Source organism: Tachypleus tridentatus, chromosome 11, assembly GCF_004210375.1.
Source record: "Tachypleus tridentatus isolate NWPU-2018 chromosome 11, ASM421037v1, whole genome shotgun sequence".
NCBI lineage: Eukaryota > Metazoa > Arthropoda > Merostomata > Xiphosura > Limulidae > Tachypleus > Tachypleus tridentatus.
In genome coordinates, this window is record NC_134835.1 from 39,094,455 (window position 1) to 39,119,678 (window position 25,224).

The 25,224-nt window shown below is 36.0% G+C and overlaps 1 protein-coding gene across 3 annotated transcripts in view; it reads left to right on the forward strand.

Annotated features, from left to right (window-relative positions):
* Window positions 1-23,140, forward strand: part of LOC143231964 (uncharacterized) — a 42,552-nt gene extending 19,412 nt beyond the window's left edge. For all 3 annotated transcript variants that reach the window (XM_076466869.1, XM_076466867.1, XM_076466868.1), the window contains 2 exons: window positions 19,721-19,806; window positions 20,948-23,140. In XM_076466869.1, coding sequence (XP_076322984.1) covers window positions 19,721-19,806; window positions 20,948-21,189 — 328 coding nt within the window. In that variant the 3' untranslated portion in view covers window positions 21,190-23,140. The remainder of the gene's footprint in view (window positions 1-19,720; window positions 19,807-20,947) is intronic.
* Window positions 23,141-25,224: the final 2,084 nt, after the last annotated feature.

Sequence of the window (25,224 nt, forward strand, 5' to 3'; positions counted from 1 at the left end):
AGTAAAAGAATGAAACCATAAATATGTGGAAGTTTGTATTAGTTCGCCTAAGACTTGCATTATCACGCATTTCCTAATTCAGGGGTTCAAATACTGAACAAAGTACAAAGAGCAGCGAACTACATTGGAACGACCGAAGAAGAAAATCTGAAGGGATTTTGGGAATGTTGTATAACTGGGAGAACACAAGACGTTCTGATAAATAATCATATAATCGTTTTTCTTTTCTGAATTAAGGGCCTGATGTGGCATAGAGGCTAGAGTGCCAAACTGAGGATTCATTGTTTGGTAAATTTAACACAGTGGTTCTCAACCTTTTTCATGCCCCGCACCCCTAAAAAAAATTTTAATATGTTCTCGCACCCCTCACAGTAATTATGTATTTAAGAATAGAGGTGAAGGTGGCTATAACAAATGTTATCTCGCACATCCAAGGGATGCGAGCACCCCTGGTTGGGAACCACTGATTTAAAAGAAGTCCATAGTGGGTACTATAAAGAGATCTGATTTCCCTTTAGGCTGTCGGTTTAAAATTAGCGATGGTTGTGTAATTATTTACTGATTACATTTGTTTTTCCATTATAATGGTACCACTAACAATACAAAATATAAAATAATTACGTCATTTTGATAGGAAACGGGGGGAGCATACTTCTGTTAACATTAACTTTTATCAGGACAAGTTGTCTGTAGAGAACGAAACTGTTTAAAAGTTCTTATGCAATACAACAGTTTTTTATTTTTTTTTTGCTTTATTACTAATGCCATTTTTAAAGGGATTCGTTACATTAGGGTTTAGAGTTCGAATTCTGTCACTGAACATGTTCGCCCTTTCAGTCGTGAGGGCATAATAATATGACGATCATTCTTACTATCGAAGGCAAAAAGTAGTCCAAGAATCGGTGGTGGGTGGTGTTAACTAGTTGCCTTTCCCATTGTTTATCATCACAAGATGAGGGACGGCTAGTGCAGATAATCCTTGAATAGCTTTGCGCGAAATTCGACCTATAGACTGCGAGTCGAATGCCCTGATTACTAGGTCTCGTTAGGCCTAGATCTGAAAAGAGTATACATATACAGTGCACGTGTTTGTTCGTTTGTTTTTTTGAATTTAGCGCAAAGCTATTCGAGGGCTATCTGCTCTAGCCATCCCTAATTTAGCAGTGTAAGGTTAGAGGGAAGGCAAATAGTCATCACCACCCACCGCCAACTGTTGGGCTACTCTTTTACCAACGAATAATGGGATTGACCGTCATTGAAAGGGCGAGCATGTTTGGTGTGATGGGTTCGAACCCGCGACCCTTGGATTACGAGTCGAGTGCCTTAACCACCTGGCCATGCCGGGTCCAGTGCATGTGAACCAGTTAATGATATGATAATGGTTAAAGCTATATATATATATATATATATATATATCATACGTTTCATGAGATCTAATGAACTGAAAATTGAGAAGGGTTTAAAATAGCGCTAGATTTTTTTTTTTTAAAATCGTTTATAAAAGTACTGACATTTGTAATTGTCGTTTTTGTTCGTTTACTGGTGTTATTAGAAGAATGTCATGACGTACAACTAATTTCAAGCGAAGTTTAACGAACCATGTTTCTATTTACGTGGGAAATACTCGTCTAAAAACGTTGCATATTGTTTTGTACGAAGATTCGGCGATAGAAAGTTTGCCAGTAGGTCAGAGACAAGTAACGCTTAGATTTGCTAACGCATCGAAGAATAATTTCGTCCTGACAGTTCCTTTCCCGAGACGTGAAAGCACGTTGTGTGGCCAAACAAGAAGTTTAAAAAAGAAAACGAAATGTGTGTATTACACGAAAGACCTTGAACAGCAAGTGTGAATACGGATTCATTTACAATGAACTCTATTGAAACGTTGGCCCATGTGAAATGAAAGTGCGCAGATGTTAATCACACATGTATGACGTACTGAAGTACACTTATTAGAATGCGAAGAAATATTTGAAATTTTTTAACAGGCTTAGCGGGCACCATATTGTTTACTTTTATTTCAGTGTTGATATTAAATACGTTTAAAAGAGACCTTTGCAAACGTATAATAATTACTTCGGAATATAAGGGAATCTACGTTCGCATATCTTTTGTACTACCACGTATTAATTAAAACAATGGAGGTGGCAAGTTGTATTTTTATGAATATGAAGAAACAGAGGTCTATTTTGTGTCAGATTTTCTCAATGCTGTATAGTTAGTGCGGTTATTAAAAGTGTTATGTCACTGTAAAAAATCCCGATTAGATAATTTTCAGATTTCATTTTAAGTAATGTGAGCCTAGTTTCGCTTTCAAACATAATTTGTAAGTTTTTATGTCCATATTTGTTGTCTTCACGCTCGGTTTCTGGCATTGTTTCCACGTTCCTGACAACGACAAAAAAAAATTTTTTTTCGCTATAATCACTAGGCGCGTCTATATAGCTGGGTCTCAAACATTTTAGCTGTTTTAAAATTATGCTCGAATAACTTGCATACGTCTAAGAGAAAAGACTGGTTCGACTCCAGTTAAGACAGCTTTATTTTTCTAACAGGGTGATTGACTTATGGAATGAGTTTGCTGTCGGCAGTAGTAGATGATAGCCAGGATTTTTAGGTGTTAAAATCGATGATTCTAGAAAAGTAAAGGGTCGGTTTAAATTTTACATTTTCCAAGGGTGGGTAAACAAGAACAGCGTATATGTACAAGGTGGCATTTCGTTACTTTTGCCTTTAGGTTAACAGTGAGTAAAAACAACTGATGAAGTCTATTCTAACCTTTATAAGAACTTACGTGCTCCCCCCAGTGGCTCAGCGGTATGTCTGCGGACTTATACGCTAAAATCCGGGTTTCGATACCCGTGGTGGGCAGAGCACAGATAGCCCATTGTGTAGCTTTGTGCTTAATTCAAAACAACAGTAGCTTACGTAGGAACTTAATAAAAGTATGTTTAATTATACTGTTTACTGGATTGATCTTATTTCCATATTTGGTCTATGTAAGGTCAGTTGCTTTGATCATAAATGGATATTACGTTTAGAGTATGAATCTGTGATACTAGTGAGATGGTTGAATTATGTTTACGATAACAAACTATCAGGTGTATAGTATAAACATAACCAACTGTAGAATGGTGTTAAATATGAGCATTAACAGCCCACGATTAATTTAAAACAGTGCCAATGACGCTCCATACGTTGGTTATAGTGCATTTTTATTCTGTTGAAAAAAATAATGGTTTAGTGCCTATGAACTGTATAGTTCAGATTGACTGTTTTTACAAACTTTAGAAAAATCTAGCTAGACAGTCTGGACGTATTTAAGAAACCTTTGCTCGCTGATGTCTGCATTAAAAAAAATGTCATTACGGAAACAGAATGTTTCCTATCCCCCGTCACACCAAACACGCTCGCCCTTTCAGCCGGGGAGGGGCATTATAACGTGACGGTAAATCCCACTATTCGTTGATAAAAGAGTAGCCCAAGAGATGGCGATGAGTGGTGATGACTAGCTTCCGTCCCTCTAGTCTTACACTGTAAAATTAGGGACTGTTAGCGCAGATAGCCCTCGTGTAGCTTTGCGCGAAATTCAAACCAAACCAAACCAAACAAACCATACTTTTAATTCTAAATAAACATTACACTGAGAAGAATTATGTTGAGTTAATCAAATGATATGGTATGTCGAAAGGTGATGTTCTTGCTTGTTTTTACTACGGCATTATTTTTTTCTATCAACATGCTAAATTAGTGTGTGTGGAGGGCATTTTAAAATAGCATTTTAAGGCAGTTGTATAAGTTCGGGGTCTCAGAGTTTTTAATTCACATCAAGGGCTGTTATTGTTTTGAAGTTAACCACAAAGCTACACGGGGGGATATCTGTGCTCTGCCCACTACGGGTATCGAAACTCGAATGATAGCGCTGTTAGTCTGCAGACATGCCGCTGTACCACTGGGGGGGGGGCCTCACATTAGTGGAGCCTCAGACTAAAAGGGTTTGGAAATCACCGCTGTAGAAGATACGTTTAAAGTTCTTTTTATATAATTAAACGAGCTCATAGTCAGAGTTGCTTTACATTAGTTGAGTAGCTTTCCAAACGTACTCCATTGTAATTGTATGTTTAAACCTCCTAGCAAACCAATTTTTTAACTCTATAAATTAATGCAAGAGAGTACGCTGATTACAGATAATAAAATATAGTGCCAAGTAGTTTAATGTGAAGCAATAAAGAAAACCTCTGTGGGCCAATTACAACACGCACATTTTTTTGTATGGTTCCTATTGTTTTGCAAGTGTTATGGAATAACCTGTTCCTTGAAAATAAATTAGTGAATATTTTGTTACTGTCTTTGATTTTTTTTCGTTTAAGTTTAAAGCTGTACAATGGATTACTTGCGTTGTGCCAATTGCGGGTGTCAAACACTGAAGTTTAGTGTTACAAGCCTGCAAGTTTATTGCTGTCATTTAGGGATTCAGCAGAAAGTCCTCGGATTTATAATGCTAAAAATTAGGTTTCGATACCGTGGGACACAAAGCACAAATAGTCTATTATGTAAATATTTGCTCAACTACAAAGAAACATGCTGCCAAAGGAGCTACGAGAGATGGGGGGTCGTAATGTGTAGTCAAGTTTGATAATGTAATGAAACATTTCTCTAATTACACGTTGGTAAAAAATGAATATTGTTAACTACCATAACGTTTTAAAACGTTTTAGTACGTTAAACTTCGTCTAAACGTAGAGGTAGCTACTTAATTTAACTTATTTTTTTCTAACATTCTTCGTCTTATCCCAGTCACACGAAACCGTGGGGACGTTATAATGTGACGGTCAATCCCACTATTCGTTGGTAAAAGAGTAGCTAAAGAGTTGGCGGTGGGTGGTGATGACTAGCTGCCTTCCCTCTAATCTTACACTGCTAAATAGCGGATAGCCCTCGAGTAGCTTTGCGCGAAATTAAAAAAACAAAAAAATATTCGTCTTGATATCCAAACAAACGTTTCGTTAGTCTGCCCTTCCAACTCAGGGGTTTAAATCTGAAATAAGCAGCCAACGGCCCAGGAATGGCTGGAGGAGAAAATGTGAAAAGTGTTTGAGGCTAACTCCCCCTCTTTTTTTTTTGGTACGTTAAATGGAATAGTCCTGTGCTCTTGTGGATCTTGATTCGTTGATTTAATTAAAAGCTTCTTTAATGTAATAATTTATTTGTAATGTAGATAAAACTAACTCGCATTTATTTTGTTGAACAGAGAGATAATTATGATGGATTTAATTAAATAATTTGTTGGTTAAATATACTAGAATTAACTAGATAACTATTATAACTATTATGCGTCGTATGATTTTCGTTTTTGTTGTTTCTTTGTATGAAAAGTCGTTAAAGAAAGTGTATACGATCTTGTTTGATTCATAAAATATAGCGTAAGATTTTCGTGATAACGTTACTGCTTTCTCTCTCTGTCTTTCTTTTTTTTTTTTTTTGAGACACATTGTCGAGAGAAACTAGAAACATTTTCGTATTTGGAAACAAATTCTTCGAAGGTAATTCATTTTTATTTTTTTAGAGTCTGTTTTATTGTTAACCACTCTTTTAACATACTTCTTAAAAATTTTAGGGTAATTGATCTGGGCAGATTGTTGCCGGTGAGAGTATATATATCTCAAACCAAGTGGGAGCGTATTTGAATATCAGAATGTGACATTTTTTTCGCTTAATTAAAATTATTTTTGTACATTGTTTGCGTAAAGTACATAAAACAGGACAAACTGAAGCTTGTTTTGCTTTTAATCATCTCAAAGTGCTTTGTTAACAACAAGTGTGTCGGTGAATTCTTAATATAAAATAATTCAAGTTGTGTGTCGCGCCATCTGCTGGATACCAAACTATTTAATCGATAAATATATTTAGCATTTCACATTTTGGAATTTGTCATGTAGTCATCATAACGATTCTTGTCCTGAAGATATTTATGTCAAAGTCTAAGATTCCTACTCACCTTATAATGCTTAACACCTTCAGGCACAATATAAAACAAATTCAAATCAATCTAAATTTTCAATGTTTTTACTGTTTTATTTCATACATGTAAATAAGATTTACTTTCATAATTAAGAACAAATGTTTATTGAAAGCAAAGTTAAATCAGTATCTCGAGGGAAAAAAAAACAACTCAGCAATCCTACAGTGGGACTATTGGGAAAAACCAGCTGCCACCCTTTATGGTTTGACATGGACTGACGGCTAGGGTGATCAATTCTCAATCTTTGGGTCTCAGGTTCGAGTCGTCGTCACAGAGGTATTATAATTGACTAGCTGTTTTATCTATAATTTCTCGCTGCTAAATTAGTGATTATTAGTGTAAGTATTCCTCGAGTATTTTTGTACGAAACTCAAAAACAAATCAGACTTGCCACCTCATTAGTTTCTTAATTCCAAAACAACCTGTTAAGTTTGGTGATGCTGGTGTTACACGTGCTATCTGACGGTTTGAGTGTTATCCACTGACTGATCTACATACGATATTTCATCAGTTTATTTTGCGAGCAAAAACAATAAAAGTCAGTTCTGTGAGTGATTGTGGAGTTAATTCAAATAAATAAATAACCAGTATTGAAATAATGTTGCGTCATCAATTCTTATATAAAAATCTGATTTTTAAATTATTTAAATAAAGTTAATTAAAATTCATTTACTTGAACTGATTCACACTCTAACGGTTGTTAGTGAAAGTTGACAGTATATATATATATCTTGTTTCGAATAATGAAAACGTGCTGAGAAGGATTATCTATATATTAAGGAAACGTCATTCATGTAGCGGTTTTACATATTCGATTTCGCTCGTGAACATCAATCTTAACGTGGAGTAAACGATATTTTCTTGAACATTTTTTTATCTCTAATGAAGTGCCACAGGATAAAACAGTCCTTTAATATGTGTCTGTGTTTAGAGTGTAACACAAACGTGGTCTGGCTTGGCCAGATGATTAAGGCACTCGACTCGTAATCTGAGGTTATAATGCTCCCACGGCTGAAAGGGGAGCATGTTTGGTGTGACGGTCAATCCCACTATTCGTTGGTAAAAAGAGTAGCCCAAGAGTTGGCGGTGGGTGGTGATGACTAGCTGCCTTCCCTCTAGTCTTACACTGCTAAATTAGGGACGGCTAGCACAGATAGCTCTCGTGTACAGCAGTGCGCGAAATTAAAAACAAACATAACACAAATCGAATTCTTGTAAATTGTGGTTGCATTTGAGGGGCTTCGTAACAAGTTAATAATTAGCCCTCAAAATCAGGTAATTAAAAGTGGTATTGTTTCATTCATTCTTTTCAATAATAATATTAATTAAGTTTATTTACTTCTCCTATTTTTCTCCTTCTTTCACCATCACATTTATGTATACGGAGTTTTTGTTTTGTTTTGTTACAATACGCTGCTTTGTTATATTTTTTGTCGTGTTTATCGACACGTGTATAAATAATTGTAATTAGTATGAGCTTAATGAATAGTGTTAAGACCTCCGTGAAACTGTGTTATAGACAATCACAAAACAAAACACCTAGTTTAATTACCAAGAGTTCGAGATATGGTTAGGAATTCCTTATGAAGTTAGAGATATGGCTAGGAATTCCTTATGAAGTTAGAGATATGGCTGGGAATTCCTTATGAAGTTAGAGATATGGCTAGGAATTCCTTATGAAGTTCGAGATATGGCTAGGAATTCCTTATGAAGTTCGAGATATGGCTAGGAATTCCTTATGAAGTTAGATATGGCTAGGAATTCCTTATGAAGTTAGAGATATGGCTAGGAATTCCTTATGAAGTTCGAGATATGGCTAGGAATTCCTTATGAAGTTAGAGATATGGCTAGGAATTCCTTATGAAGTTAGATATGGCTAGGAATTCCTTATGAAGTTAGAGATATGGCTAGGAATTCCTTATGAAGTTAGAGATATGGCTAGGAATTCCTTATGAAGTTAGAGCTCTTTTCTTTATTATGCATTCGTGCAAAGATCTTTTCCTTTTCGTTTAAATTAAAAGAAAATATTCATTTGTTAAGTAGTAATAACATTCGATATTTTAAGTATCCATCGTGGTTTGATGGGTTGACATCCAATTATATGCAAGGTGCTATTTCACAAATCATGTACGAATACAACTCATAATTTGTGAAACTTTTCCTTTCAGTCGCATATATACATACATATATATATACAGTTAGATAAAGAACCCCGACCAGTACTAATTCTAAATGCTAGTGTTAAATATAGCATGTAATTTTATCATTCTTTTTATCAGTGTTTGGTTATTATTTGTATAATACGTTAATTATTTTCCTGTCAACCTCTCGCAGTGTTCTTACATTAAGTATGAAATGTTTAGTGGGCCGTTAATTAAAATCAGAATAACTTTAGAGCCTTTTGCTTTGCATTGCAAATAGCCACCTTTTTCATCTAAGCTCATCCTGTTTACATACAGGTTTTCGTAATGTTTTAACGCAAGCAACATCATGAAATTTTCATAGCAAACCGTGAATGACAATTACATATTTAAAATTAGTTTTGTGTAAAGCGCGCGCGCGCGTTTTGTTATAGCAAAGCCACATTGGGGTATATGTGGAGTCTACCGAGGGGAATCGAACACCTGATTTTAGTGTTGTAAATCCGTAGACTTACCGCTGTACTAGCGGGGGGCTCTAGTAAAGTTATTCTACAAAATCAGATGCACTGATTAGACTGTACAAACACATGTACTATGCTGAGCAGTGTATTAAGAGTTCCCAAGAACAGTGCACAAGTGTTACCGCGAATGTTACTCGTGGTTATTTAGCTTAATATATAAATATTAAAAAGGGTTAATATTACGGTAAATGTGAACCTGACAATTTAGAGACGTAGCAAAATAAGCTAGGTGCATTAAGAAACCCAAAGCCATTTAACCAAAACAAAATGTGGGGGTCACCCATGAGGTTCATGACTTCTTTAAAGTCGCAGTTTATTCCATGATTCTAAATTACTGAGTGTCAGATTTTCCTATCAAGTTGCAGTGTGGTTAAATAAACAAGTTGTTTCTTTTCCTAATTACTCCGGTCAGTAGGTGGAAAAAATTTAGATTGGTTTGTTTTGTTTTGAATTTAGCGCAAAGCTACACGAGGGCTATCTGCGCTAGCCGTCCCTAATTTAGCAATGTAAGACTAGAGGGTTTGTTTGTTTGTTTTGAATTTTGCACAAAGCTACTCGAGGGCTATCTGTGCTAGCCGTCCCTAATTTAGCAGTGTGAGATTAGAGGGAAGGCAGCTAGTTATCACCACCCACCGCCAACTCTTGGGCTACTCTTTTACCAACGAATAGTGGGATTGACCGTCACATTATAATGCCCCCATGGCTGAAAGGGCGAGCATGTTTGGTGCGACCGGGATTCGAACCCGCGACCCTCTAATTACGTGTCGAGTGCCTTAACCACCTGGCCATGCCGAGCCAAGAAGAAAGGCATACCTTTCGAATGTGCTCATGTTATAAGTTTTTTTATTATTTTGTATCAAGAATTATTGAACCTATGTGTTTTTCGGACATCCTGAATAAAATCAAGATAAAATTTTCTTTTCCATTATGAAATATAAAATACAGTAAAATAATTGTCTTTTATATCAGTTCCAATATCGGATTTATATTTTTATAATGCTACACATTTTATTTCCCTTTTTCATTTTTTGATTGTTTGTTTGCTTGTTTTGAAATTCGCGCAAAGTTACATAGAGGCTATCTGCGCTAGTCTTCCCTAATTCAGCAGTGTAAGACTAGAGATAAGGCAACTAGTCATCACCACCCACCGCCAACTCTTGGGCTACTAGTGGGACTGACTGTGACTTACAGCGACCCCACGGCTGAAAGGGCGAACGTGTTTAGTGTGACGGGCATTCAAATCCGCAAACCTCAGATTGCGTGTTGAGCGTTCTGACCACCCGGCCATGCCGGGCCTTATCTTTGGAAAAAAAATATAAGCACCCCGTGTTATATTTGCTAGAAGTATTTACAAGTATATAGTATCCAAGTGTTAAAATATTTTTAAAATTGTAGAATTTCACATTAAAGCTCTAAAATTCCAGGTGAAACCGGTTTTTAAAAATGAATTTGTTGGAGCCTCATAAAAACTACAATGAAACCGATTTATGAGCTGTTCGCATAGGCCACTCGCTATTATTTTTATTTTTATTATTGTTCTGACGAAACTCGTTTCATGAAAAAGACTGAGATATTTTTTGTTCGCTGAGAAAACACTATTCATAAGCTACTAAAGCCAATTTATTATACTGAATTTTGCTTTTCCGATCAGGAATAATTAAGGATGGATCATACACTTAATCTTTTATGTTGCACAAATACAACAACCACATAGAACATGAAAACCAAGCACACAGAAACACATCAGATATATCGTTTCCTGTTCGTAAGTGAGAAATAAATACAGATAATTTATACAAGATCTGTACAATAGATGCGCCTTGTTACTGTGTATGTAAGAGGTGAAAATGATATTTAGTTCACGAGGGGCAAATACGTGATACCTTCAGTAACAAATCAACGATGTTTTCAACACAAAATTTACCCCACAACTGATTCAAATATATGCTCAAACATATATTTGTCATGTAGCTAGTGAAAACTACAGATCATGTTCGCACATTACACATTATCCTTGTATCTAAATGAAATTCATGTCCGTATATTAAATTTTGTTCTTGTGCTTGAATGAAAACCACAGTTTCAAGTTACACATTGATAATTCTGTGTTTTACTGCTACACAGAGCATTATTTTGTCAATTAATTTGAACTTATAGTGTGATTACAGCTGGAGGTGTATCACTGTTGCAGTTTGTTTGTAAATACAGTGAAAAGTTGAATATACTGTAATTCCAAGTTTGGGCCTAAAAACAGACTCTCTAAAGTCAAACAAGTTGTTTATTTTCCTTCTGTTTTTGCGATGCCTGATACAACGATTATTGTGTACTACTTTTATTACAATTATGGTAATAGTGTTCAGTTCTGTGACTTTAACTTTCTATTAGAATTTAAATCGGTTTCCAATAAAAGCTCATCTACAGCGATTATTGAATTTACTATTATTATTATCATGTGTGGTATGAATTAACTTATAAATAATCACGAGTTCTATTATGTTTATTTTTGTGCTCATGGGTACTTCATATATTTGCTACTACATAAACAACGTTATAATTTTTGCCTTCTAAACACCAAGGGAAAGCTCTTTTATATTTTAAGTTGCATTGGCACATTTTCTTCAAGTATTTACAAATCAACATGCATTATTTATTTAAATATAAATATTTGTATTTTGTACTTACAATAAAACTGCTAAGCCTTTTCGCCGACGCCCTTAATTTGGTACCATTGACCAGAGAGAAAGAAGCCAGTCAACAGTACCCTAATCACAAACAGTTTATATTAAGGATTTGACTGTAGCTCTTATAACGCACGCATAGCTTAAAATACGGGATCTGTTTTACGATATTACAAGAATTTGAACACGGCGTTACCACAAAGCCAACTCGTATCCATCAACTTTGGGAATTAGTATAATTTCAAACCTATGAAACGAATTTTTTTTTTCATAAATATTTTAACGTAATCATATTACGAAGTGAAATTACTTACCCCACAAAATTCTCAATCCTTGGCGCTTTCTAAAATAAGATGACTATTTGAATCTGTTTATGAGATAAAGCACTTTTTAAAGCTTTTGGATTCGATTTTTGTTTTTCTTTTACAAATATATATTTCTGCCTTTGATTTTGAAGATGTTCGATATTCTAATCCTGTTTATAACTCGTGAAATACTCGTATCTAACATTTTTGAATGTTTGTTCGGTGAAATTTACGAGGTTACATTTATCAAACTATAGGCTAATACTTTATTTTCCAAACTTAAAAATAGCGACGCCCTCTAACTCAACAACAAAATCAATATTTTCTTTGTCTGTTTTTCAAACTATAGCTTTATACTTTATTTTCCAAACTTAAAAATAGCGGCGCCCTCTAAACTCAGCAACAAAATCAATATTTTCTTTACTTGTTTTTAATATTTTTTCGAAATGGAATAAAATGTTTGTAAGGAGTGTGTAAGTGCTAATCAGGAAAGAAGCTTTGAAGGCATGCTTTTTTATGTGAATGTATCATGACATTTTAAAACTTTTAACGAACATATATTTTTTTTACTTTGCACATCTGACTATAATGGCCTGATTTATCTGTAGACTATTTTGACGTATAGGTGATTTTTCCCTCTGGATTACCGTATCATCTGCTTCCTTTTTAAGTGTTGTATATCTGAGCTTGAAATTAAACAGTACTCTGAAAGGTGGCTTCTGGGTCACTCGATATTTCGTGTTCGTAATATATGCTCAACGAATCTGAAATATTACTACAACGTAATTGTCACATTATTGAATGTCAAGGGTACAACTTTTAAAATATCAAATACAGTTACCGTTTAAACGTATGCTTTTTGCTGTGTGAATGCCTAGTTTGTTAGTAGAATATCGTGTGTGTGTTTTTTAAATCTAACATTTATCATATCGGTCACATTGACCGAGGACCTGATTGCAATAAATCACGGCAAAGTTCAGTTTTGGAACTAATATCACCTGAAGAAGAACAGCAAATCCTATAAGGATAGTTTTTTTAGGGTGACATTTTTGAGAGGTTTTTGTCAGGTTTTTGAATTTCGCGCAAAGCTACACGAGGGCTATCTGTGCTAGCCGTCCCTAATTTAACAGTGTAAGACTAAAGGGCAGGCAGGTAGTCATCACCACCCACCACCAACTCTTGGGCTACTCTTTTACCGACGAATATTGGGATTGACCATCACATTATAACGCCTCCACGGCTGTTCGGTGTGACGGGGATTCGAACCCGTGACCCTCAGGTTACGAGTCGTACGCCCTAACCACCTGTCCATTCTTTGCAAGGCTCAGATAATAAAGAAATTACAACAAAACTTTATCATCATTTGTACTAATTTATATTGCAACAAAGGCCCCTATTAATATTTTGCACAAGCACGTGTAACTTCAGTGTTTCACTGCTCGATATGCTGTAGAAAACGAACAGACAAACGAACTCTTTATTTCCATACAATTACTGTAAACAACTTTGGATTGCTTCTAAGTGGTGTGAGATTAAGAAACCTAATTTTAAGTGAACGAAACCCATGCTCGTGTCCCCAGTGGTCAGTCATCGACCTAAGACGCATGGCTTCATCACTTGTGTGCGGCACGACCGAAATTAAAAACGTGCAAGAAGCCGTCACTGGCCAGCGGGATGTTGGACGATAATTTCGAATATGACTTTTTTACGGCCCGTTCAGCGCGGTGATTTCCCTTCCCCCTGTCCGGCATCTTTCTACTTTCACCCGCATATTTCTTTTTATCTCTTTTTTTTCTCTCTCTCTCTCTCTCTCTCTCTGAAGGTCAGGTTTTACTGCCACTTCTCTTTCAGGATTTTTGTCGGTTAGGCTTGGCCGAACAAGCTGATTTAGTACAAGTTAATCAGACAATAAATTCTACGACAATGATGCAGCTACTGATAGTGTTATAGATTCTATAGTATAATTAAATATGTTAAAAAGTGTAACGACGCTAATCTTTTTCTTTGTTTACAATACTTGTAAAGCTCAACTTGATTTTTTAAAGTGTCAAAATAAACTGAGATTTATTTGATTGCGAGAACGTGATTATCATATATGGTGTTCCTTTAATAACTGCAACTGTTCTGTGACTAATTTAACATTGAAGTTGCGCCACATCAAGAATAGACATAAAAATCCGTAATCGGAACAACACAATCATTTAAACAAACAAAGTTCAAACGCATAGTTTTAGTCTCAGCTCGATCTTTTGTTGGATGCGTTTATTTGTTGTTTCTTTTTTTTAAGGGAAGGCAGGTAGTCATCACCACCCACCGCCAACTCTTGGGCTACTCTTTTACCAACTAATAGTGGGATTGACCGTCACAATATGACGCCCCCACGGCTGAATGGATGAGCGTGTTTGGTGCGACGGGGTTTCGAACCCGCGACCCTTATAATACGAGTCGAACACCTTAACCCACCTGGCCATGCCGGGCCTTGCTAAATGTGATATAGAATCTTACGAATATAAATACATAAATCAAACTATACTCTTCAAAAAACGAAACGCAAAAGGCAAATTATGAGACGAATTGTTAACAAGTTTTTCCGGGTAGTTCTGTATGACATATGTGAAACTTTGCACATTCACTGCTGAACATCCAAAGTCTGCAAAGGCGAAGTCCACGCTCACTAGGTGAAGTTTAACTTTACTCAACGTCAATAACGAGTATGCTCCCCGTGAGCATCAATAACTGCTTGGCATCTCCTGCCCATGGAAGCGATGAGATGACGAATCACATCCTATGGAATGGCTGTCCACTCAGCCTGCAAAGCTGCTGCAAGCTGAGGTAGAGTCTGCAGTTGAGGTTGTCGCCGTCGCAGACGTCGGTCCAACTCATCCCAAAGATGTTCGATGGGGTTTAAATCTGGTGATCTGGATAGCCAGGGAAGAACGTTGATGTTGTGGTGTCTCAAGAAGACAGTGGTGAGTCGGGCTGTGTGAGGACGGGCGTTGTCATGTTGAAAAACGTCGTTGACGTTCACCATGATGGGTTGCACATGGAGCCTAAAAATCTCGTAGACGGTTGCGTACGGTCTGATCGGAAATCCTACGCAGCCCTGGTATGGTTGAGGCAGTAGACGTTGCAGTGGTAGTCCTATCCCGAAGGTGACGTAACCGGATGTAGCGATCTTGTGCGGGCGTGGTCACACGAGGTCTGCCAGATCGTGGACGGTCACGAGTTGATCCATGTTGTTGGTGACGATTCCATAGCCTTGTGATGGTGCTTGGGTGGACATTCACATCTCTGGCAACATCTGATCGAGATTCGCCTGCTTCCAAGCGACCAATGGCGTTGTTGCGTTGTGCTTCAATCAGTCTTGGCGTAACCGTATTGCGTGTCGGTGGCTTAACACTGAGCTACGGAAACCGAGAACCCATCACTTTTATAGGGATTTTGCACATGTTGTACTTGCAGAACATGCAGATCTCTCAAACAAATATATTGGACACGCATGCGTTTTGGCGAAAAATCCGATGTTTTCCTCCGTTTTCAAAGTGTACAACTTTTATTGTCATTTTGGTCTGACAATCAGTGCCTTAACACGTGTAACATCACATACTCTGAGCTTGTAACGTTATTACATATATTTCTCTTTAAAATAATAAAAATATCCCTTTTGCGTTTCTTGTTTTGAAGAGTATATATATACATATATTTCTCGTCTTATAGGACACTTAGTTTTGTGAACTTTAGGCGATTCTTTACGTATCGAAGGTTCAGCATGGGTATATGGTTAGGGCGTTTGACTCGTAACCTGAGGGTTGCGGGTTCGAGTCCTCGTCACATCAAACATGCTCGCCCTTTCAGCTGTGGGAGTGTTATAATTTGACGGCCAGTCCCACTATTGTTGTTAAAAAAGTACCTCAAAATAATGACTAACCGCCTTCCCTTTTGTCTGACAATGCTAAATTAGGGACGGTTAGCGCAGATATCTCTCGAGTAGCATTTGCGCGAAACTCAAACCACTGACCAATTATTGCTGCGGTTAAAATATACCTTATTATATACAATTTTAAACGCCTTCTTTTTTTCGTTTTATCATCGACAGCGGCCAGGTAATAAAAATATGCAAAAGATAGGTTCTACATATCTTACGAAGTGTTTATTGTATCTCTGAATAAAATATTAAGAATCTACGTAGTTTTTTTTTTCATTCTGACGTCTTTTGAAAAGTTAAGGAAGGCAATGCACAGTGAAATGTGAAATATTTCCTTGTCGTGTTAAGTGACTAAACACAAAAAACAATGTTTGAATTAAATTGAAAAGTAAAGACCCCTCCAAAATAACACATAGCTTATCTAACTATACCCCGACCGAAACTGAAGAAAAGGATTTCTCTTTAGGCTTAGATTTTGGATCAATAGATTTAAATTATATTTTGTAAATTTTCTTACAACAGCATAAGAATGAAAAAGGAAAAAAGAAATCAAAATGGGAATAGATCATTTGACAGCCTAACCACTGAAGTTTTAGGTGTGGCCTCGTTTTTCTATCATTCCTGCAAGTTAAGTGATTCACTTCTTAATTTGGATTCAGCAGATAGCCCGATGTGGCTTTGCTGTAAGAAAAAAAACACACACTTCGTAATTTATGTGCCTAGCTACATTTAAGTTCCCCTGAACATTTCTTTTAAAGGCAACGGTACTGCCAGTTTAGACAAAGATTCATACGGAGACAAATCCATTAATACTGTTAGACAGTTCTACATTAAAACCACTTCAATTTGATGATTGATTTTAAAGATACCTGTTAAAAATTTTAAAAACTAAAGACGAGTCATAGCTGAAGTAATTTATCACAATATCAGACCACGAGGTTCACAATGTGTGATACTTTATGTTTGTTTGGTTTTGAATTTCGCGCAACGCTATACGAGAACTATCTGCGCTAGCCGTCCCTAATTTAGCAATGTAAGACTAGAGGGAAGGCAGCTAGTCACCACCACCCACCGCCAACTTTTGAGCTACTCTTTTACCAACGAATAGTGGGATTGACCCTCACTTATAACGCCCCAAGGCTGAAAGGGCGAGCATGTTTGGTGTGGCGGGGATTCGAACCCGTGACCCTCGGATTACTAGTCAAACGCCTTAACACATGTGGCCATGCCATGCCCAAAAAAACAAGAAAAACAAGGACACCAAGAAACTGATTAAAAACAGGAAAACAAATTCATTTGTTGTTCAGTGGTGGCGTTTGTAGGTATTTTACTCGAGGGCTATCTGCGCTAGCCGTCCCTAATTTAGCAATGTAAGACTAGAGGGAAGGCAGCTAGTCATCACCACCCACCGCCAACTCTTAGGGAATAACCTTGACATATAACGCCCCCACAGCCGAAAGGACAAGCATGTTTTGTGTGACGGCGACTCGAACCCGCGACCGTCGGATTACGAGTCGAGTGCCTTAACCACCTGGCTATGCCGGGCAATTGGTTAGTGATGCAGAGTTTACAACTCGTGAGGTTTTATGAAAAATAACTGTCATCAAAGTCAACAAAACAGCATAAAACTTTAAGTTATTAGAATGCAAGTAAATACTGCTAATTATATAATACTGAAACGAAAAATATAATGATGCAAATTTTACGGTCCTTGTTTTACAATTCCACCTTCTTATCAACAGTTCCTCTGAATGGTGAATAAGGTTGATGAATTAATGAATTAATGAAAACTTATAAAAAATATATTGAAACAAGAGGGTTGGAAATGCGTGCTATGCTTTCTTCCTTTGATGTATTCACATACTAAACAGCTTGGTATGGCCAAATAGTTAAGGAATTTGACTCGTAATCTGAGGGTTGCGGGTTCGAATCCTGGTCGCACCAAACAAACTCGCCCTTTCAGCCGCGGGGGCATTCTAATCTGACGGTCAACCCCACTATTCGTTGGTAAAAGAGCAGTCCAAGGGTTGGCGGTAAGTGGTGATGACTAGCTGCCTTTCCTCTAGTATTACACTGTTAAATTAGTGTCGGTTAGCGCAAATAGCCCTGGTGTAACTTTGCGCAAACTTCACAAATAAACAAGCATACTACACTTTTCTTCAAGCTGGGACAAAATCGTAATTTCTAAGATGAATTAAATTTATATGTATGTATTGGTGAAGGAATGTTGTAATTTTCTCTCGCCCCTATAAAAATATTTATTTATAATAGCAGAAACAAAACTCTTTAACAACGATTAACATTGGCAACTGCAGAAATAAAGAATGCCTCTTAGCAAAAATACACTGCAAAATAAGTCATTTGACCTTAAAATGAAACATAATAAACCCTCTAAGGAGGAAATAAAACGGAAAATTAAAAACCTTGAAAAGTAATAATTGTAATAAGTATAAAACATTAATAGGCCAATTTAAATAGTTGTTTCACAATAATAATGATCTTTAACAGATAATGCAATTTGGTGGTATTCACAACTGAAGAAAAACGTTAATACAGCTACGATTTCGATAATACAATGCTCGAAACATAATTAAAATCTTTTAACAAATACTATGAACGAAAATCATAAAAAATAAACTATTCAATGCAAACGTAATTCAATAAGTAGTTCAGCTTGATATTGAAAAGTTCCATACACGATGCAAAATAATAATAAATGCATTTTTGCACAAAGTAAACCATGTTAATTGTTGTTTTTTTTAATTTTGCGCAAAGCTACACGAGGGCTCTCTGCGCTAACCGTCCCTAATTTTGCAAAGTAAGACTAGAGGGAAGGCAGCTAGTCATCACCACCCACCTCCAGCTCTTGAGCTACTTTTTTACCAACGAATAGTGGGATTGACCGCCACATAATAATGGCCCCACAGCTAAAAGGGCGAGCGTGTTTGGTGCGACGGGGATTCGAACCCGCGATCCTTAAATTAGGAGTCGAACGCCTTAATCCACGTGGTCATGCCGGGGCAGTTATGTTAAATAGCATTCACGAAACATGTGATATTAAAGTAAGAAGACCCTCATAACCATCAGCTTAAACATCAGAAACAAAAGGAAATACCTTAATACTTTAAACATAAATATAATCCTTTAAAATAGGACGTAGTTTTAACATAAGATGTTAAGTTCAGAGAGTGTGAAATAAGATAGATTTTTCAAATGTTTCAAATAATAATAACCAAATGATACATAAAGAAGGACTAAACTTAGTATTTCTGAATAACAAATATATATAACAATACATCTAAAAGCAGATAGAACTGCTTTGTTAACACATGAATAGTAATAAGCAACAAATTAAAACGAATTTAGTAACATGAACAACAAGAGAAGTAAATAGAATATAAAACTGACACACAAAGTATTTGCAAAATTTAATTTCAAAAATTGACAAATATTCAACAAGCATAAAGTCTAATGGTCCAACTTCTCTCAATCTCACCTTAACCCTAACAACAGGTTCTTTAAAATGGTGGACTGCTTATTGGCCATGGTAATGTCTGAAATGATTTATTTGTCTCGAGATAAAGCTGTTATTGTCTGAAGAAGCTAATCCCAAAGTTATCAGATCCCCTTTTCCAGCCAGGAAGGTCGTGCCATTCTTCGGGAGAGTCAATCTTCCTCAGATTGCCGTATGGTGAAACAAAATGTTATGGTGGTTGTTATGGTTCTTGGCAGGTCGACTCTTGCCCTACCATTGAAGAAATCTGCTGTATTCTTTTATACATTACGTACAACTTTACAACCATCTTTCCTATAGGCAGACAAGATGTTACTTTCGGTGAATGATACAGAACAATGGGTAACTTGAGTGAAAGGAATGTAACGTGAAAAATTCTATATTAAAACAATAAGGTAGGAAACGAATGTCTGCGCACTACTCTCTATATATATTTGATCCAGCGCTTCATTTTCTGAAGTCTAAATGATTTTTGCTCGGATGTTATATTTTTGGTAAAATTTCATTTTTATTAATACTTTCATGCCAATGGTCTTTTGGCTCTAATCATATAATAATATCAGTTGTGTGTGTTTATATATATAACATACTCATTATTAATTGTATCATTTCAGGACCATTAAATTTTTGAAAAGAAGTTCTTGCACGAGGATAATTGCAATTGGTGGGTTTTTCTTGTCCATACCCATATTTTTCACTGGTAAGTTAATTGATTAAGTACAATTGTGAATAATTTTTAAAAATAAAATATATCTTTTATGCTAGACAAGAGCTTTCCAGCTGCTTAGAGGTACGTCTGCGGGTTTAAAACGCTAAAAATAGGGTTTGATACCAGTGATGGGTAGAACACGACTAGTCTAATAGGTAGCTTTACACTTAGCAACAACCAAACCTAGATACAATAGAAGGTAGACTAGGTTAGATAATGATATTTCAGTTTGAATAATTACCGTTTGACTTTAGGCCCGGCATGGCCAAGTGGTTAAGGCATTCGACTTGTCATCTGAGGGTCGCGGGTTCGAATCACCGTCACACCAAACATAGCTGCAGCCGTGGGTGCGTTATAATGTGACGGTCAATCCCACTATTCGTTGGTTAAAGATAGCCCAAGAGTTGGCGGTGGGTGGTGATGACTAGCTGCCTTCCCACTGTGAAGTTTAGCTTAACAGCACTACGTTTTCTGAACTTAAGTAATTAAGTTAATGACTTATTTAATAAACTAAAACTTTATATTGGGACTTTACGTTTTTACTATTTTTATTAGAACTTCTTAGCATTATCTTCAAATGTGTTGAATTATTATTACTATTAGTGGACGTATTTCTGTTTGTTTGTTTTTAAATTTCGCGCAAAGTTACACGAGGGCTATCTGCGCTAGCCATCCTTAATTTAGCAGTGTAAGATTAGAGGGAAGGTAGCTAGTCATCATCACCCACCGCCAACTCTTGGACTACTATTTTACCAGCGAATAGTGGATTGACCGTCACATTATAATGCTCCCACGGCTGAAAGGGCGAGCATGTTTGGTGCGATGGGGATTCGAACCCGCAACTCTCAGATTAAAAGTCGAAAGCCTTAACCCACCTGGCCATGCCGAGCCGACGTGTTCTTGTAACACAGAACTCTCGCTCAATTTATAGTAATTCTCAGTTGGGCTAGATCTGATTCTATCTTTAGAGAAAATAAAAACACTCAAACGTGGGTTGAAATTCGGTTATTCTGGATATAAAGAGGGCAGCAGATTGAAGAAATAAAATGTATAATTTGTAACTTTGTTAATAATTAAAAGAGGATACAATTTGAACGGGGCATTAACCGATAATTGTTATTATTTTTTTCAGGTGTTATCTTGTTCACGTTCATTCATTTTCACGAGGTTCCGGCCATAGTTACAAGCATAGTTATAGGCCTTGGAATCGTGTTCTGTGGGGCAGTATCAGTACAGAACGTTTACTTGTGGCAATGGGAGAAAACCCAAGAAAGCAGGGAGAGAGTGGAAAGCAGACTTAGTCAACTCCGCGAGTCTGGACTAATAGGGCCAGACGTCACGGCTCATAGTATGGAACTCTCAACCCTCGTGTGAGGCCTAAATTTTTACAAGTTGTTAACAGGGTTCAGACTCATCACTGCAGGGCTCGGTGGATTACACGCCATATTATATCGGCGAAAAAGCCTCACACTATTATTCACATGGGTGGTATGGATTGTTGGTGGCATTATACCGTACAACTGATTCCACTGTAGTTATTTGCTTGAAGATTTAAGTTTTACCTTTTTATCCTCGAGATTTTGCTGCGGTCATCAAAATCACAATTGTTGTGACGTCACAATAACGAGCGTCATGTCATAGCTGACGGCCATTTTCCTTCCAGCCTTCGAAGTATTGGTGAATTGAAATATAATATCATATGGTGTATTTATACAATTTTCATCCAGTCATAAGTCTGATACCATAATCCACAATAGTGATTTTTCATTGTTGTTCATTACCTAGTTGAACAAAGACGACAATCAAGTTTAGCGAAAATGTATTTTTGATATAAATTCAACAGTAACTTTGGAGAGATTTTTTTAGTTTTTTCCTGTATTTAAGTGTGGACTTTCAGTCTGATTGAAAATATGGTTGCTGTGGTTATAAATTTTCCATAATGGTAAAAACCTCTTGTGCTACGTAAAGTATTTTTCAACGTGGGTATTTTACAGTCTTATACGACACTTTCTGTGCTAGATATAATCGTACGTTCATTACCATTAATTAGTTTACATGCTTGAATAACTTATAAATGTGTGTGTTGTAGAACAGTGATAAAACTATTGTGATGTTTAAAAAATCATCTTATTTATACCCCTGAGAGAAAAAAAAATGTTTATTTTGCCTACTGTATCGTTTAAAATATAAAATGCTGTTAAAACTGATTAATCACAATTTTCGTAATATCAGAAAAAACAACATTTATTCCAGTGTTTTTGTTAAAAATTTTAGTTACCTAGAAATTTGAGAATATACCTATAGAAGTAATTTTCACCATGCTTTCAGTTGTTTTCATTAACTTATAGTCGTCGATTATTTGGTATTTAGATTTTTTTTCAAATTCAGTTTTTCGAAATTTTAGTGTCGTTAATGTTACTCGGAATCGTGTATTATACGAGTAGCATATCGAGCTTAGCGGGTGTACTGAGTTAAGACAGCAAATTAGTTTGCAGACTGTTGCGTGAAATTACTGTAAATTGGCTGATTGTGGATGTACATATGTGAAACGCAATACTACATTTTAACTAATGTCGCTTTGATAATAATATTGTGGATGTACATATGTGAAACGCAATACTACATTTTAACTAATGTCGCTTTGATAATAATATTGTGGATGTACATATGTGAAACGCAATACTACATTTTAACTAATGTCGCTTTGATAATAATATTGTGGATGTACATATGTGAAACGCAATACTACATTTTAACTAATGTCGCTTTGATAATAATATTTTGATAGATGATCATTATATGGTTAGTGTTTAAAATTGTGCATTATTCTCTTAATCCCAGATTTGACGTAAACTAGATCCGGTGACCCCCCACAGGATTTTTTATTTGTTTAAAACTTTCATTGTACTGATAAGGAAGGTAACGTCATTATATACTTTTGTTGTTTTTTTTAACAAGTGCAATGAATAGTAAACTTTGTATGTGGAAAGTTCCTTATATGTTTTAAGAGCGTAAGGCAAGGTTTATATTTTCTCACCAATCACTTAGCACAGTAACGAAGACAGGGTTAAATAGTATTTATAACCTTTGTACTTAATGAAAGGGCGTATTGAACATTTGTATGTAAAAAAAAAAAGATATATATATATCGCATGTTGTGTATATTTGCGCATATGTAAATAATGTTATTATTTGAGCTCTAGCTTCTTGTATGCAGTACTTTTAATGTCCTTCACCAAGCGCCGTGTAGGCATTTGTACGAAGCTTTTTGCACATAAATGCAGCACGAAATATACAAATAAATGTCTTTGTTTTTGTTTGTTAACGTTCAGGATTTTGTTTGATTTATTGGAAAGATTTAGAAGTAAGTCACGAAGTTACTATAACATATCATTAACCTTATTTTCATGGCCTTACAATTCGTGTGCTGGATCGAAAATAATCTATGAGAAATATCTTACGTGTTTACAGTCGGAGCATTTTTATAAATTAAATATGTATTTGTTTATTACAATCGTGTCCTCCATTGGCACAGCGGTAAGTCTAAGGACTTACAACGCTAAAATCAAGGCTGACATTTCCCGCGTGGGACAGACACGGCAGATGGTTCAATGTGGGTTTACTCTAAGACAAACGAACAAACACAGCTCATTAGCTTACACTAGTCCAAAAATACAAACTGGTTCATGTTTTTTGTTGTTGTTTTTTAAGATGCGTATAATTTCACTACCTAAACGTTGTCACCTGTTTGGACGTTTTTGTATCTATGCATATCTTGTTCCACTTAAACATGAGCTTTCAGGAGAAATCGTACTTTTTAAACATCCAGGCAGACAAGAGAATGTCTCCCACTTACATCTGAAATATGGTAATTTAAGATTCTCTATACTGCGATTGTCACTGATTTAGCTCAAGAGCTAGAGGTGGGTGGTGATGACTAGCTGCCTTCCCTCTTGTCTTACACTGCTAAATTAGGGACGGCTAGCACAGATAGCCCTCGAGTAGCTTTGTGTGAAATTCAAAACAAACAAATACAAACAAATTTCACTGATATGAAAGTATCAATTTTTTTTCTCTCTCTACTAAACCTTTGCCTTTCTCTTACGGTGAGAAATCATAGAAAAGTCAATGGATAGAGGGCGCTTTCTGTGAACTTTATCGTCCAGGATTAACATCGTATCTCGGTTAGTGTTATTTTCTCACTACTTTTTCAAAATAATTATTAAGTATTGCCATACGTTTTAATATTCTAGGAATAAAGTGACAGCTTTTAGACCGATGTTGAGAATTATTCGTTGTAACGTGGTAATAAACGACACTCTATGGGCTAAATGGCAAGGGCAAAGACCTCTATTGTTTATGTACAGCACCGACTTTTGAACCAGTGACCAAATGGAGCTCAGCCAGTCATCACCTCCTACTTCCCCTCTTACTTTGAGCCGAATACAGGATTGATTGCTATTCTTATAAAACACTTGTTGTTGAAAGTGCAAAACGTGTTCAGCGGTAAAAGCTGGAATTCTGCCACACTATTATTTTTATTTCCGCTTGTGTTGCCATCTGTTGACAATAATGCAAACCATTCTGTAAGCTGTAGGAAGCATGAAAGAGTAATGGAAAAGTTTAAAACGCCATTTGAAAGCTAAGTTGTACATTTGATATCAATCGTGTATTTTTAATTATAATATAAAGTTTTACTCAGTTATTCAATTTTAATTAATTATGAGTAAAATAATAGGAAAAATCTATTATCGTCTAGGCTATTCAGAGAACAGGAATTACAATATAAATGTGACTTTTTTTTTGTATATGGCTTACATAAGGAGAATTTTATGTAACGTTGGCTAAATCAAAGTACTTTCTCTTTCTCCTCTGTTCTAAAGACAGTTGAAAGTCAAAATGTAAAACTATTAAAAAGAAGTAAGAAAACTAGTTTTATAAATTTACTTTTAAATTAATTTTCAGTTATAAATGCTGTAAGTCTAAAAGTATGAAATACCAAACATTATTCAGTGACGTTTCTCTTTCTTATTAATTGAATTAATACAAACAAATGTAGATAATTTTTTGAAATTGTTTTGATCTGAATTAGGTCATTTACATCAGATAGACTATATTTAAATGTTAGTAAATATGGAGGTATATTTGAATCACACACACACATAAATATATATATAATATTACACACACACACACTTATATAGAATATTAATATTTGTTTGTTTTTTGAATTTCGCGCAAAGCTACACAAGAGCGATCTCCGCTAGCCGTCCCTAATTTAGCAGTGTAAGACTAGAGGGAAGGCAGCTAGTCATCACCACCCATCGCCAATTCTTGGGCTACTCTTTTACCAACGAATAGTGGGATTGATCGTCACATTACAACGCCCTTACGGCTGAAAGGGCGAGC